This window comes from Zootermopsis nevadensis, unplaced genomic scaffold (genome assembly GCF_977971745.1).
Source record: "Zootermopsis nevadensis isolate Lab colony 2312 unplaced genomic scaffold, Znev_1.0 Znev_ptg000024l, whole genome shotgun sequence".
NCBI classification, from domain to species: domain Eukaryota; kingdom Metazoa; phylum Arthropoda; class Insecta; order Blattodea; family Termopsidae; genus Zootermopsis; species Zootermopsis nevadensis.
The window spans coordinates 18,817,131-18,834,091 of record NW_028259156.1 but is presented as its reverse complement, the minus strand read 5'-3'; the positions used below and the strand labels follow the sequence as shown (position 1 = coordinate 18,834,091).

Sequence of the window (16,961 nt, the reverse complement as noted above, 5' to 3'; positions counted from 1 at the left end):
AAACATGTGTATACAATTTTGATTGTGAAGCGTGAAAGGAAGAGATCACTAAAACTTTGTCGTAATAATAATAATAATATTAAGATGGATTTTTGGACTGGTTTCGTCTGCCTCAGGATAGGGAACGGTGGTGGGATTTTGCGAACACAGTACAATTACCCTGCTCATAAGAGATTGGGAATTTGACTAGCTCAGCGTCCATCACCTTCTCAAGGACTTTTGTGTCAGCTGAAATCGTTGTAATTGCTGATTGCAAATCAGAAGGTTTTAGTGTAGATTCTGCAATTATTTTGATGATGCTGTTTGTTTCAATTTAAATGTTATAGTTCTGAGGTCTAGAAAGCATGGAACTTTATTTCCATGTTTACCTTTATAAGACATTCATGGAAACGTATACGGTGTCACGATACATTTCTTTAAAAACAATGTTCATTAAACGTAACGTCACAAACTGAACAGTGAAATTAAAATTCTAAACTCTAAAGCTTGATACTATATCAAACCTACTTTCCAGGAAATAGATTAAAATGCACACTGACCTTCAAGTCCCCTGTTGACCATGGAGTTTATCTGGCGTCGAATTATCGTTCTAGTAGGTCACCTCAAGAGTCCTCAGGTTAAACACAGAAAATTCATGCACTGTTAACTCGGCACGGTATATTCAGATTCGTCCCACATTAGTCATACTACGATTTAATTTCGATGTTTTTTAGTTAATTGACCTATTTGTCCCAGTTTAGATCTGTATCCTACGAAATATCAAACAAATTGGTCATTTTTGGCAAACAGCAATAAATAAAAATTCTAAATCTGCCTTTTCACATTCTTTACTACATTAATGAATAATTAATGACTGCCAAACACCGAGTTCAATTTAAACTTATTCTTAAATATTTGTTCAAAATAATTATAAATCTTTTATGAAACTTGCACAACATAAGATGACTGCTATTCGTTCCTAAATATTATGTTTTATTTTAAGGAAAGTCTATTCATTTCTTCAGTCTTATACAAAATGGCAACCGGACAACTGAAACGATCCAAGCAATTCACTCGCGTATGCTCCAAAACTTTAAACAATATTACAGCTCGCGTTTATGTAATAACGAAAATACATTTAAGTAAGAATTTAAGTTATTTCACAGTGCATGAATTTAATTCTTTAATGAAAGAAATCTTACATCGTTCGCTATTAATTAATTGCGAATGTAGGATATCTACTCACGATGACAAGCACACCACAAACCAAATCCAAATGACAGCTCTCTGAAATATTCGAACTACATAACCCAGTGCCTCCAACCACAGTGCAATCCAATTCGATTAATAATTACCTACATGTAGGGAAACTTATATCTGGTTGTCTGTAAATTTCCAAAGATGATGCCCATGTTAATTCCATTTCTTGCTACTTACGTTGCGAAGGCGCTATTGCACTGGTAATATAATGCTGGTATATTACAATTACCATTGCTGGATTGTTGGTCTTTGCGGGGTTTTTTTTGTATTCCGAAAAATTATAGGTTTTGGAAACTGAATATTTCCGTTATTGAGTGAGAATGTGGAGAGCTTCTACTTGGCTGGGCACGTTAGAAAGGGCTAACCTCAATTACTGGATAATTTTAGTCAACTAAAGCTATATAAGCCCATAAGACAGAATTTTGTCAACAGTAAATAATACGTTTTAGGCCATTATCGATACTTACACCACTTTCAATCCAAACTGTCTTATCAGCAGTTAACAAAAGAAGCTTAGAAACATATAAAGTGTTAGTTTCCTGACAGTGGCCCTCTGATTGAGTTTATGACTTCTTTGTGGACCAATTTAAACAGTTCCAGTTTATCACATGTGTTCTTTGGAGAATACCAGAAAATGAATAAGACCTGAAATCCAGCAATAGTAACAAAAAATAAAATACCAATTTCATGGCAACAAATATTTCTCCTAAACCCATGTGTGCAAGAGAATCTTTCTTGTCACAGTGCTGGGCTTAGGGTCTACTCTGCATTTACCTTAATCTTAACTTTTACAGTACTCTGCATTCAGCAATATTATTATAATTGTGCTGTCAACTACTGTACACTGTAAAAGAATCTTTTCTCACAAAAAGTAAATTTTTTTAAAAATCTATTAGTAAACCAAGATGCATGAGAGATTCAAACTTGTATAAATGTTGTGTCTTAACATAAGGTCATTAATTCAGGCCATACTAAAAAATAAAAAAGCATAACACATCCCCCATTTGTTATTGTATCTTCCTTTGTAATAAAATATATTGCTATTAACAATGGAGAACATAACATAACACATATTCCTAAAATTTAAGGAAGAACAATGTACAAATGCATCACTGTGTAACCACAATTTAAAAGAGTAATTTCTCATGTAGTACAAGATAGCAAAGTTTTGGATATATCAATATGACTATTGGATTCATCTGTTTCATCACATAGTGTACATAGCAGTGTGACCTTTTATGAAGGAAAGCAGGCATGGACCAGTTAAAAATGGAAATCCTGTGAACATAGCTGAATTATTAGTTTCATTTAATTTTTATTGTAGGACTTACCAGGTATTGCCATAAAAATAAATGGATTGGGAAGCAAAGGCTGATATTAACATTGAAAACATATGAATACTTTAATACAGAGTTCGCCTTGTGTTACTATTACTTTGGAGTGACTATTCCTAGCTGTGACATCTCTTTCAGGTTCAAGTTCTTTGTGTTCTCTGCCTTCTATGACCAGCGTGAGGAACGCAGTATACGTATAGTGGGGGCCACCAAGACACGGGGTCCTGAACAGGTGTGGTGCAGACTGTGGTACGGAAACAACACTAGTACCACACATTCTGTGTCTGTTGCAGCTAAAGTCAAGGTCAGTTAAGTAACTGGGGATGCATTTTTTCTCAGTAAAACAGAACTGGATTAATCCTGTGTCTGTCTTGCACCATACAGTGCAAATAATATTCATCAAATCTAATTATAACTAGTATATCTGAACACAGTAATGTTCAATGCAAGTTATTAGACATGTAGAGGGAAACAAGAAACAAAAGAAAAGTTATTAGTTGCAAAGCAGCAATTTTTCCAACCATGGTAAAATCTATAGCATCAACTGAAATTTACAAATTTGCATAACAGTCTTGTATCAGCAGTGGTCTAGAAACCACCACAAGAATAAGACTCCTGAAACTGGCTTCTCTTTCAGGTCATAAGGGAGAACTGGAACCTCAAGTACAGTGCATGCTTTATCCTGTGTCCCCTGGATCAGAACCTGTCTGTGCCTCAGAGTGTATCCATTGTTAGTCGACTGCGACTTCCACCAGCCAACCATATGCTGGTCCGCAATGCAGACTGGGACCCTGACCTCAGGAACATTTCTGCAGGCATTCCTGACAAAATGGCTGTCTGTGTAAAACCTATCCATTTCAACTACAACCAGGCAAGTACATGCACTTACTATTTCATATAATAGCTTAAAGTATTTACATTGCTGTGCTTGTGTATTTGGGAAGTACTTGGTTTGAATCTTGGCCAGGACACCAGCTATCCTGACTGAGATTATACATAGTTTTCTCATTCTCTCCAGACAAATGGCAGGATAGTACCTTCATACAGGCCATGACAGTCTTCTTTCAAATACATACCTGCTCACCATTCATCTTCTGCTTTCCTTCTCATTAAATGCTGTACAACAAAAACAGTTGAATTGTTTAAGACTGAGATTCAACCAAAGAACAGCTTTATGGCCAGGTCTGGTAATTTGTGTGCCAATGAGAAATGTTACAGAACATATTTGAACAAGCTGACCCAAGAGGAATTTGAACATTTTAACATCAGATTAACTTAAAGGAAAAGCCAGTTGACATGTTCATGAATATGAATAGTGATGCAGAATTTCACATGAAGTGCAAACCATCCTGCCAGAGCATGCAGTTGTGCATAAGAATTCTTGACTTCCTAAAACTTTGTTAACTACAAACGTTTGCACAATGTTGAATGACACTGTGGTTATGAAGGATTAATTGAAAATTGACAAATATTCAAGTGACTGCAGTCTGCCTGGAGGAACTGATGAAAACAATAATCAGTATACTCTCTGAATAAGAATTGTGTGACTTTTTCTATTGTCTCAGGCACTGCAGATGCTGGAGTTCCTGGAGCTGAACTCAGTTCTTGGGGTGCATCACTTTACATTGTACAATGACACAGTGGGACCTCAAGTGGGATGCATCCTAGAGGATTATATGGCCCATGGGATTGTCACTCTATTGCCCTGGCAACTGAACATGGTCTCCCAGAAAGAGATACGTACAGAGGGCTTGTTTGCAGCTCTCAATGATTGTCTGTACCGTAGCATGTATCGATACTCACATGCTGCCCTGGTGGACCTGGATGAATACATCATACCTCGGCACAATGACACGCTTCCACAGCTTGTCGAGTAAGTCACAGCTAGTGCAGTTCAGTTGACTGTAACACCAGAAACACATAAATCAACAAAATAAATAACAATCGTGGGATGTATGGGGTAGGATGCACAATATAAAGTTTGTCCTACCTGAATGTCAGTATCATCTTCATATGGTATACCTTATCATGACAAATGAGCTCTGGTGACAAAGTCATGGCAGTATAAGCATTATATATGGTATGAAGAAAGAAGTGCTACTGCCAGAAGTTAAGCCAGGTTACATTTAAGTGTAATTTTTGAGTATTATCTGTTGTCTGATATGTTGACAGGTGGCTGGGGACACGACTTAACACCAGAACAACTGGATCATACTCATTCCAGAATGCATTCTTTTACCTCCAATGGGAAGATGATCCCAGTATTGTCAAATCCACAGATGCAACAGAGATAGGGCTCATGACATTACGCAAGACTCGTCGGAGAAGCAAGCTGCATCCACATAAACAGCGCTCCAAGTATCTGTGTAGGCCTGAGTTCGTGGTTGAGGCAGGCAATCACTTCATCTGGGAGTTTGTTCCAGGTCATGGGACGCTTAATGTGCCCCCTGATGCTGCCATCCTGCATCACTATCGGGTGTGTGAGTTTGGAGGCAATGACTGTATCAAGACTGCATCTATCGTGGATCGAACAGCACACCGTTACAAAGATAGGTTGGTGAGCCGTGTCAAGTCCAAGTGGCAGGAACTTAAAGTGAAGTGTAACTTGCCAGAACTTCCATATCATCAGACTGTGCCCCCAGTTGACATACCAACTAACAATAACACAAAATCAAAACTCCAACTTGTGAAAGCTGTGATGAAACAGAGCTAGCAATAGTGATAATGTCAGACTAGCTTTATGTTTCAAGTGCAAATAAATGGCACAGTGTTACATGTGTCACACAATCACAGATGTCCCTCACATTCTTATGTGTATTTACTGTAAAGTGATATGAATACAGAGAAAAGGCATGAGATAAGCAAGTGGTCATCTCTAGCTTTACACTTATGAACTTGAGAACCAGCTACTTTCCATGTTAAGGGCCTGTAGGAACACATGCTCTAGGACCTAAAGGTGCTGCATTTATATTTTCATCTTAGTATGGCAGAAATGTGATTTGTCACTATAGAAAGTTTATAAAATGAACACAGTGTGTTTACATTTTTCCTTTCAGAAAATATATACTTTCTCATCACCTGGAGGCACTCTAACTGGCTGTTAGCTAAACCGCTGGGATTCCATTCCCAGCAGGGGCACCAAATCCATATCAGCTATTGGGCACATACAGTCTGTGTGATTCTTTACCAGGAATACAGCATGGAAGTAATTACCCACTTACTTCTTCAATGCATGGAGCGCTGTGGCTTGGTGCTTATGCAAGGAGCTACATCTGCCTTCAATATTTATGCCATACCAACTCAACAAAATGCATCTGTGTCCATTTCATTGTTTTATCTCTGAAAGTACTTGGTAGATTTGTATATAATTCAGCTGGGGTTTCACACTTACAACTGTTGGAAAAATGTAATTTTGGTTTAATGCTTGTCCATTACAGTCCGTGCATAATATAGAACCCAAACTGAATTTCATATCTTACATAAAGGTTTATCATATACAGAATTAGTACATGAAACAGTGGTAAAACCTGGTATAGAAGTCAGGTCATGCAGAAATGCAATGTTATTAAATTCTCCAACAATCAAGCCACAATGCTAAGGTATATTAAGAATAATAACAATATTATTATTATCTTTATGTCATTTATAAATTATATTATTTTTATTGTACTGTTGTTTTGGTTCTTGGATGTAATTGGCCTTGTTTGGCTGTTGTCAAGCACATGAATAAATTCGATAAATTGTTATTATTATTATGCCACTATTGTGTTATGTAGCAAAACGTTTATTTTATATTCCTGCAATTTTAGTGGTCTGGTGGCACACTACTAACCATACCAGAGAATTCACCACTGACATGACTTATCATTAAGATCTGAAACTTTTACTTGAAACATTTTCCAATACAGTGAACATTTATGAAATACAACAAAGTTTGTTACCAACAGAATTGTATGTTGCTCTAATAATGTGAATTTCTGCCATAAAATTTCAGCATATAATGGATAATACAAAAAATATATGAAGAAAATAACTTGTAACTGCAATAAATAAACAACAGCAGCATAGTACTGCAAGTACACAATGATTGCATGTGGTTAATAAGCATACTCAATTGTAGTACATCGTTCTAACGTAAGTTCAATGCTGTCTCCACTCAATCATCTGCTAATAAAATTAGTAGTATGGACAGAACTTTCCATGGTCTTATGTTTAAAGCATGTGTTCTATTAGATCCTTAATATTTAACCTGATGCTCTCAAGAGTATTGAATAACAAGTTTAAATGTTTTTGTTTTTAGTTTTTCACTTGCATTATTATTCGTAGAACAGCAACAATGGTGACATCTGTGGTTGTATTTCCAATTTTTAAAGAACTATAACATTGATTTGTAACAACATAGTTTGTGAGAAACTCGTTTTATCTTCCTTTTGTGAAATGAATTATGTATGTGAAAACGTTACAACATTATATCAAAATGTGGAACACCAAGTGCAGTGACATCCACGCCTTGTATCAGCTACACATGCAGTGTGATTTCATTGTCACGCATTAGTTACTGTTGACCTCTCTCTAGCTTCTCTCAGTTCACATCGTCCTAGGCTGTTGGCACTACAGGAATCACCTTTTAAATGTTCTAGGTTTGAATCTCAGCTCAAAACTGGAAATTCTGGAATTCTTTATGGTTTTTGTTAGTGCCTCTGGTCAAATGTCTGAATAATACAGTATCTCTAAATAAGCCATGACTGCTTTCTGCCATAATTATCCCAGTTCAGTTTCCACACTAATCATTCAGTGCTAAATAGTATGTGTAGCAAAGAAAGCATCATCAATCCATTAATCCTTAGACATTACTAAATGATATATTCATGAAGTTCCAGGCAGGAACATTTTCTCAAATCCGGTCAGCTGAATATAAGGGATTCTTCCCTTATATTCAGCTGCCTTCAAAATACTGTCCCCTAGCAGATGCACATTTTGGTCAGTAATTTTACAATTTCTTGAAACATTCCAGAAGTTACAACATGCAGCCATTTAAAACACAATTTTTTTAAGTAATTGCTCATTCAGACAATGTATAGAATAATATAAATGTATAATCAAGGCCTAAGTTTTATCTTTGCCAGATTATGGTTATCAAATGATGGAGGATTAGATGGGTGGGACATGCAGCATGGTTGTGGAAATAATTAATGCATGTACAATTTTAGTCAGAAAACTTGGGAGACCTAGGCATAGATGGAAGGATAATATTGGAATAATGACTATCAGCTTCTCAAGATGGACTCTGTTGAATGAGGTCAGTTAATCAAGGCCTAAGTCACTGCTTATGGTAAAATTGTGTCAGTGTACAGAACACATGTGCATGAATGAGGGTGAATCTTCCTACTTGTCATACTATGACACAAGGGGAGAAACTTTGTCTTCTTTTTGAGTGAAAAATACACGGTGAGAGTTTGGAAATATACTGAAACCTGAGAGAGCAACATGAGAAGAGGTCTCAGTTCAGATATAATTTTGTTATAAATAATGTGATTTATTTAAATATTGTATAAAAATATCAAACAAATTTCATTGTAGCAGTCATACCAACTCTGCCTACAGTTCACTCTAGTGTATCTGACCTGTTTATTGTTAGGCAGAGGACACACAGACACAGGGAATATGAGAATCAAAGACTTGTTCTGTTATGAGATACAAGATGTAATTACATAATTAAATATTTCTGTGTTATAGTATTCAGTATGCATGCAGGATCAGTAAGCTCACTTTCATTGCAATAATAATGGCAGCTCTGCAATTTTTCAGATTTGCTCAAATATTGTGACACATTATGTGATTAATGCAGTGGATGCTTATTGTGACAAATGGGAAGGAGTTCAACAGGTGTTGACTGGAAAAGTATTTTAGATGTTATTTCCATTTACAGAAAAGATAAATAACTACTGATGTTTCTACTGGATATCAATATTTCACAAGCTTAAACTGATTTTACAGATACTTAAAAACCTGTGCTTTTTATCTGGAATGAAAAGTGCTCATATTCAGAGTGAGAAATGGGTGGGAAGGGTTACTCTTGTGACTTTGGGAAGAACACCCTTAAAATACTGAAAATGGCAATTATTAATTTAATATTTGAAATCACTAGCATGGCTACATATGTACCACAATTTCTTGATTTAAAGTGTGTCATTCATTCTGGAATACTGATTTTTTTTATGAAACAGTTGCAGGCACAAACAGGAAACAACTCGTGTATGCAAGTATAATACTGTAAAACAAATACACTAAAAATATTTACATGTTTGTGTCTGTAGTAAAAGTTATCAGACATAACATAATAGCTTTGGAACAAGCAGATGTACATAGTGTAGGGTAACCATATATCCTACTTTTTATTAGATTTTTGCCTCCTTTTTGAGAACCATCTTGTTGTCCCAGAAAATTGGATATTCTGTATTATTTAAAGATTTTATTATTAATCCTGTTTTACTCCAATTTTATATTGAAGGTTATGTTTTGAGCCGAACACCTACAGAAACCTAGTAGGATGCAGAATCCACGCTGATAATTCTGACCTGATAACATACGTATATTGTACTTTAGCGGTAATTACTACTGCAGAATATGACAACATATGCATCTGAAGCTAATCACTTGGTCATTGTTAATGAAATGGGAAAAATTACTTTGTGTCAACTAAATGTGGTCTAGAAAACCAAATAAAATACAAATTTTGTAACAAGTATAGTGACAGATGATGAAGGGAAGAGATTACTTGGAAAACCTAGACATATATGGGAGAAGAATACTAAAATGAATCTTAAGAAAATTGGTTGGATTATTCTGGCTCAGAACAGGGACTGGTAGCAGGCTCTTGTGAACATGGTAATGAACCTCTGGGTTCCATAAGAGGCAAGAGGAATTTCTTGATCAGCTTCTCAAGATGGATTCTGGGGTTAGATGGTTAGCTATAATGGTAGGTGGTATCATGTGGTCAGATGATAAAGAGAGTTACCTACCTGAACACTGTACTGTAAATTTGTTCTTTTCTATGTTACTCTGTGTCAAAACAGCTCACACTGCCAAGTGATACAATATTATCAGGCAACTGTACATTCATGGTGTTGCTAATTAATCTTAATTTAAATGTATCTGCTTTGCGGCTGTCCTGTTTCAAGGAGGGTTAAAACACCTGAACTTCTTTGTTCTGTTCTGTCACAAATGTACAGAACTCCTCAGTTTAGTTAATGCTTAAGGCCACTACACAAATTTATAAGAATACGTTTGAGAGTAACATTTTCTGCACACTCCATATAAATTGTTCCTGATTCAGAAGCAGACATTCATTCTCACAAACTTTCCATTTTCAAGATCAATGAACACAAAACAGGAGTCTACATTTTCTCCAATTCTTTTCATTAGGAATATTAGAATTAAATTCAAATTCATCTTTGTGCTTATGCTTCATACTTTATTGAAGGTTTGGCACTGTTATTGTTTAGATGGATGCAAACATTTTGATTTTTATGATGTGGCCATCAAGATACATATACAACCTATAAATGTTTTCAAGTTGGACAGTCCTGAAGTATAACTAAGACTTGTCAATTAATTTCCATCGTCTCAATATACTATTGCTTTGTGTTGCTTCAGACTGAAAATGTAACAGAAACATAAAAATGTGTGAGGGCCTGATGTCTTTGAACTCCACCCAGGCAAGAGGTTATAAAGATGAAACAGGACTTTGTGAGCAGTTCTGATATTTTACTGTACATTAGTCATGTGAGAGTCTAGTCACAATACAGTAGTCAGGAGGTCTCCCAGGACACGCTGCTCAAGATATTCATATCACAATAAACAATTCTTGTATCTAATTTCTCAAACTTATTTGGACCAAATAAATTACACTACTATGAAAACTATTGCACTTCATGAATATTTTCAGAACACATACAGATTTCTCAGTTGATTTTCTGGTGTTCTGCATTTAAAATGTATTGCAACAGCAAGAAATTATTACTGGATCCAATTATCAGCCACCCACATCAAGCCCAAAACCTATTTCCTTAACATTACACTGATTACAATTACTGATTTTATGTTATTACCATATTTCAGAAAAGAGGTTATTTTGCATTATATCATCTTAAAACAAGTAACTTGAGAATCACAACCAATATGTGAAAATAATACTATGTCCCCACACAGTATTTGAGGCATCAAAGTACTAGGAAATTAACTCCCGAAGAGATGTCACTAGGGCACCGGGTGAAAACAAGTGTTAGGATGGTTAACAACAATTTGCATAGCAGAAATTTTGACAGCACTGGTTTTGGGAACATAACATCTAAGCTACACCTCAGTTATTCCAAGTAAGCTTTTGTCAAAATGTTTGCCACTAATATTTTGTGTGCATTTATTCTTTTTCTTAAACATGGTACCAGTAGTGTAGCATTTAAGTTTAGGTCTACACTATCTTTCAACATACTGGCATATACAACAAACATAATATTAAATTTTCGCTGGCCAGTATTTTATTAACATCTGAGATCACATTACTTTGTTTCAGATATGTAGTTGTATTTTGCATTGGCAACTTACCAGGTCTTTCCAGTCACAGCTGGTACTTCATGCACTTTTCCACATTATTTCCAAACTTCCACAGGAATAAGATGGCAAGAGCAACTAATGGAGGTTTAAACAGGATAGATAGGTAAGGCTCCATGGATCACTGGCTCTGAAGAGGAGATTAGTGGTCAAGTTCATTCTGTGATCTGTGGAAAGTACAAAATATCTTACAACAAAAAACATTCAGTTGGGAATGCTGATTTATAATAAAAACATTTAAAAGAAATGACTACTTGTCATGATGAAAAGAAACAAAAAGGAAAAATGATGATGGAGAGAGAAAAAGGAGTAACACAAGAAGTCAGTGAAGGAGAAATATTGCATGACCACCTAAATTTTGGTAACTGGATAATAAATGGCTGATATATCTGATATATTTTTCTTCCGCAACAGTGAAAGGCTTCACGCATTATTTTCAATATTTCATTTTACTTTTAGGTCATCAACAGAATATGTGATGCAAGTGTTCATGGTGGATAGTTTATTTGCAATGAAATTACCATGAAAAAGTATAATTAATATATATATACATATATATACAGTACATTAATATACAAACTTAGCACCATGTAGGAAACACTACAGAACACCTCAACTAGGCTGCATAGAGCTGAGATGCACTGCATGAAATGATATTATTGCACTGTGATACATTTCAGTCTGTGGGACTGAAAGGACAAACTTTTACTTACACCTTCCTGATTAACACCATTAAACTCAGAAGTGCTATGCAGACCAACATTTTGCGACATGTCCAATACGAATGCCATACTTTACATATTAATACACTATATGGTCCATATTTAACCCACTGTAAACTAGTATTACCTTCAAGATGTGGTCTGCCGCCCTGTCCAAATGGCAATATCACACTGCCAAGACACTGAGGACATGCTGCCATTTATATGCGGATTCAAGTTAAGGTAAAGTGCCGTTTCAAGACATCTTTAACAGTTAATTTTTTTTTTTTTACTATATATCTTATCTATTAATTTTAATGTTTTCAAGCTTCTGTAATTTAAACAGGATACAGACAACTGAGATACTGTCTTAGCCTTAACAGAAGTACCAAACAGAATTTAAACATTTTAATTTAATCTTCAAGTAACCAAAGAGATTAACAAGAAATAGGTAAAGGGGTGACATCAAGGCAGACTGGCGGCAGTAGGGATATTAGCAGAGGTTTCCTCAGATTCTTGATCCATAATTTTAATTTCTGAACTTGAAAAAATTATATTTTTCTATAATTTAGCACCTTCTACAGAACAAACCGCATATAAGCAGGTATGTGTTGTCTAAACAAGTAATGAATTTAAGAATGAAAACCATATATATACAAAATTCCACAAAACAAAGATGAATAAATTTGGGTATACAAAACACTTATCAGAGGTGAAGCAAACTGGCACTGTATATAACACTCTGCTACTGTCAATGTCTGTGGAATCAGCAAGTTCTCTCTCTCCTTTCCCATATTATCTAATTCACGCATGAAAGACCTGTGTTCAATGCTTCCCATGGCTACTTCCCTTAATCCTTAAAAGAGGATATTACACTCCTATATAGCTATTGTCCTCATATTAACAGGACTGACAGGCTTATATCATTATGTCCACATGTGTCTGTCCAACCCAACAAACTGATTTTCATGGAACTCAGAATGGACATGTTGTCACTGGTGGTCATTGTCATTAACATCATCAATATGGAGACTGTGCAAACTTCTGAGGCATGTAAAGTCCTTTACACAGTGTACACTGTAAAATACCAATCAGATCAGTTCAGTGGTAATCCTCTAGTCTGTACAATTCAAATCTCAGTCTACCCTGACTGAGGTTTAACTTGGTTCTCCTCAGTCCCACTAGAGAAATGCTGTGAAGTACCTTGAAACAGAATATGACCACCATTCATAACAATCTTCTTACACATTTCATGTCATATGTGCTCAGCAGTTGAAACAGTATCACAAAATAACTTAATAAGGAACCAAACAAAAAAGATGAGAGTTTATGTATAAGAGCCAGGTTGGGCGAAGATAAAAATGGCTTTCAAATTGTAGACACTCAGACTATCCATTGAGCTGGTTACTTCTGTGGTTGTGACAGTTAAAATTTCTTAAGACAGCTATCTTCTGGGTTGTAATGCCAGGTAGTCTATCAGATTACATGGTGCTATAACCCAGATGAGAGCCATCTTCATATCCACCACTATGAGAACCTTAAATCATAATAAACATTTCTTCCTTCAAAGACAGGGTTGATATAAATAGTGAAAAAATAGCAATGTTAATTGCCCATAAAAGTCATTTATACAAAAGAGTATCAAAATGTTACATATCATCTCAGCCTGTAAGGGGTCGCAGGTCAACTCGTACCTTCTCCTGCATACTCAACATTCCTATTGTTGGGAAGAAGCCGCCCTTCGGGATGCAGACTTGTCGTGCGCCCACCATCTTGCCATTTCTTGTGAAGAAAACCTTCAAATAGATGAATAAGCTAATTTGCAACATAACTTTTATACATTATTTGCATAAAATGTACAAAATTAATGAAAAATGGACAGCAAAATTTGACTCTAACAAAACTAAGTATACTGCACACAAACATAAGAAAGTGTCAATGCCAATCATACAAGTTGTAATACTGTGTAGAGTGTGGACTTATAAACAGTTCCCAGTGTTTTGAAGGAAAATATTGCCTCCATTAGCCTGAAGATGGAGACAGTTTCTCCTGCCAAACACTGTGTCAAATTGTAGGTAGACACCAATGTTCTAAGGAATAGTGTCTCCATTGCCCTGAAGATAAAGGCAGTATATTACTCTCAAATATTATTATCTGCCTACAAGTCCAAATGGAATTACAACCCAAAAGACCAACACTTCACTACCATAAGAACCTCAAATCTCAAACATAAAAAACAGAAGCCATAAAATCACATAATGATAATGATCAGGTTCCTGTTTTGTGATGAGCTATAATAAGCAACTTAATAATTTTAATTTTCATATGCAGCTGCTTCGCTTTAAGCTTTTTAATAAAAATATATGTTTAAGTACTACTTCAGATTTTCCTGTCATTCTTGATGGGTAATATACTAGTACATGAGTTCCAGTTCTTATATTATGAACTCTGTTACTGTACATGCCTTCATTTTGCTACTGTGTTCAATCCCACATTGACTGTTCCACCAGTCTTCATCCTCGCTGTCACTTGTGTCAAGAGTTAACTCTAGCAGGTTGTCCATTCCGGTTGGAGAGGAGCTGACCTCTCCAGAGCCACCATCACTGCAACATTTTAGTATAACATTCTTCTCATTTGCTTCAACTTGCGTATCACCATTTACATTTAAAATTCTATAAAATATGAATTGTGGATAATCTAAATTTTACACTGCTGAAACATTTGAATAACTTGATACAACAATTCACCTAGCTGATGCTCCTTCTGTTATATGTCAAGGAACATGCATATGAAGAGGTACTGTAGGCAACACAAGAGCATTATTCACCTGACACACTTCAGTCAGTAATAATCAAATTTATAAATATGCACTGCATGTAACCTTGAAAATCTTTTGACCATCTGAGAAACTACAGCTTCTCACTACAGGCTGTATGAATGACAGAACTGAAATACATAGAATTCTCAGTGGTACACTATGTTTTTATGCATGTAATTCTGATTTTGATCAATAAACTTTGGAACTGATGTTTGTAATGATGACAGCATTCACCTGTCATATTGGCACACATAATCTCTAGGGAACAGTATTCCACAGCCCATTCTGTCTCCTTTATGACAGCGTGGTCCAAATGGATCACCTACGCCACTGCCAATGAAGATCTTGCCATCATCGGCATGGTAACCTATAGATCCCTTGCTCCAGCCAGGATGCCTGTGCTTGGGGTAGTCCTGTAAGGACACCAGAATTGACAAGCTCAGCACAACACAGCGAGAATATAAAAAAGAACAACTGAAAGGAATTAGCAGAGATCCCATTACAGTATCTACAATGCATGTGTTGTTGACCCAACACTCAGTGACCACTGTATAGGCTATAGGACCAAAGGTGTGCTCCAGTTTTGAGTACACATATTTTCCATTTGTTCCTTATGATTTTTCATATCACAGTAACCTCAATATATATATTTATTTATCACATGTCAAAACCTTTTGTTTTTTCTTTCTATTTTATTGCTAAGCTAATTGCAATAGATATCACAATGAATAGAATGCCTTGTATTTCATTAAATATTCACCATTTAAAAGTATTTCAAATGAAAGCTATATGTAATAATGTTATCTTTAATTCATGCCATGTACCAATTTCTTTAAACAGAAAACCATTTTTTTAGAAAATCGATAAAGGTGAGCTTAATAAAAAGTACAGATTATATTGGACCAACGTAAATCAAAACTGATTTCATTGTACATCATTCAATGTATATTTTTGGTGTATATGATTGTTTCTTAATTTATTTAAAGATATTTTCTCAAATGTTACGGTTAAAAGTATCAAGAAACCTAGTGATACAGAGTGCTGATGCTACTACGTTTTAAACCATATGTACGTACTCTCCTAGTGAGGCCAATGGCTATGTAGCAGCTCTCTCCGGGATCCACAATTTCTATTTCAAAATAATGAACTGTTGTGTTAAGTGGTGACCTTGCCTGTGCCAGTCCTACGTCTTTTATGCTCTTTCCTCTACCTGTATACTCCAGCACCTAAAACAGAAAAATAAAGGCAAGTTTCTATAAATTCAGTTTTAATGATAAACAAGAAATATTTGCATAAACCCACTATTCAACCAACACTCTGGTAATGAAGCTAATTTCAGCTCTGCTAATACCACAACCTAGCACTGAACATGATCCTAGCCTATTTTCACCCACTACCAATTCTCACAATCTGTTTCCCAAAAATCCATCTTAATGATATCCTTCCATCTTCTTCTTGGTTTTCCAAGATGTTTCCCCACCAATATTCTGAATGTATTCCTTGTCCCCTCATCACCTTTCACCAAAGATACATATCCAGCCAATTGCAGCCTCATAAATTTCAGTATCATAAGAATAAAATGTTGCTCTGTTTGCAATTGCTTGAATTTTGGTAGTAGCTGTTTTATAATATTCTACACTGAAAATTTGCTAAGCAGTCTGATTTAAAACACTTGTAATTTTAATTTTTTTCCTCTAAGTACAAAACCAAATTTCACAACCATGCGAAATAAGTGGCACAAACTATTGTTTTATATGTTTCTCAATCTTTAGTGTTACAGAAAGTGGATCCTGTACTACAAGAAAAATTTACATGAGCTACAACCTTTAAAGCATTTGACAACAAACCTGTCCATTGAGCTGAATGTCACTGAGGCGATACCATTCCTCTTCATTGGTGTCAACAGACATAAGACTGTCCTCTTCAGGTACCCAATTCAAACCCAAGAATAGTTTCACCTCCCCTCCTACTGAATCCATTCCTACTGCAGGGTAGAGGCCTCCACTAGGTAGCGACACTAGTTCGGTGACCAACTGTAATATCAAAACTATTAAATTACAACAGGAAATTACGTTCACAGAGAAAAGAAAAGAGGTTCAAACAGCCTTTTATAAAGATATATACATAAGATCCTTTGTTCTTTATCATTATTAATGAGACTGTCAAGTGACCATAACAATTTTATAAAGCACAAAATGGCCTAAGCCCAATGCTGATTTGCTGCTTGGAAACAATTTAATGCATAAAGTTATCACAGTG

The 16,961-nt window shown here is 35.6% G+C and overlaps 2 protein-coding genes across 12 annotated transcripts in view; one reads left to right on the top strand and one right to left on the bottom strand.

Moving 5' to 3' along the window:
- Positions 1 to 10,495, top strand: part of LOC110835727 (uncharacterized) — a 37,399-nt gene extending 26,904 nt beyond the window's left edge. Inside the window, exons 4-8 of one of the 2 annotated variants that reach the window (XR_015536804.1) lie at positions 2,712 to 2,877; positions 3,211 to 3,444; positions 4,139 to 4,446; positions 4,746 to 5,529; positions 5,630 to 10,495. Coding sequence is in view for 1 of the 2 variants with exons in the window: in XM_022076244.2 (XP_021931936.2) it covers positions 2,712 to 2,877; positions 3,211 to 3,444; positions 4,139 to 4,446; positions 4,746 to 5,286 (1,249 nt within the window). In the remaining variant the exon portion in view is untranslated. Of the gene's footprint in view, positions 1 to 2,711; positions 2,878 to 3,210; positions 3,445 to 4,138; positions 4,447 to 4,745 lie in introns of both variants that reach the window. The other variant, XM_022076244.2, reaches the window with a different exon arrangement.
- Positions 1 to 16,961, bottom strand: part of LOC110835728 (SPRY domain-containing protein 3) — a 77,999-nt gene that overhangs the window by 56,857 nt on the left and 4,181 nt on the right. For 4 of the 10 annotated variants that reach the window (XR_015536805.1, XR_015536806.1, XR_015536808.1 and 1 more), the window contains exons 4-9: positions 16,550 to 16,735; positions 15,779 to 15,928; positions 14,937 to 15,115; positions 14,349 to 14,487; positions 13,579 to 13,680; positions 540 to 11,350 (exon numbers count right to left, since the gene is read on the bottom strand). Coding sequence is in view for 3 of the 10 variants with exons in the window: in XM_022076248.2 (XP_021931940.1) it covers positions 13,546 to 13,680; positions 14,349 to 14,487; positions 14,937 to 15,115; positions 15,779 to 15,928; positions 16,550 to 16,735 (789 nt within the window). In the remaining 7 variants the exon portion in view is untranslated. Of the gene's footprint in view, positions 1 to 539; positions 11,351 to 11,665; positions 13,681 to 14,348; positions 14,488 to 14,936; positions 15,116 to 15,778; positions 15,929 to 16,549; positions 16,736 to 16,961 lie in introns of those variants that run through there. The other 6 variants (XM_022076248.2, XM_022076251.2, XM_022076249.2 and 3 more) reach the window with 4 other exon arrangements.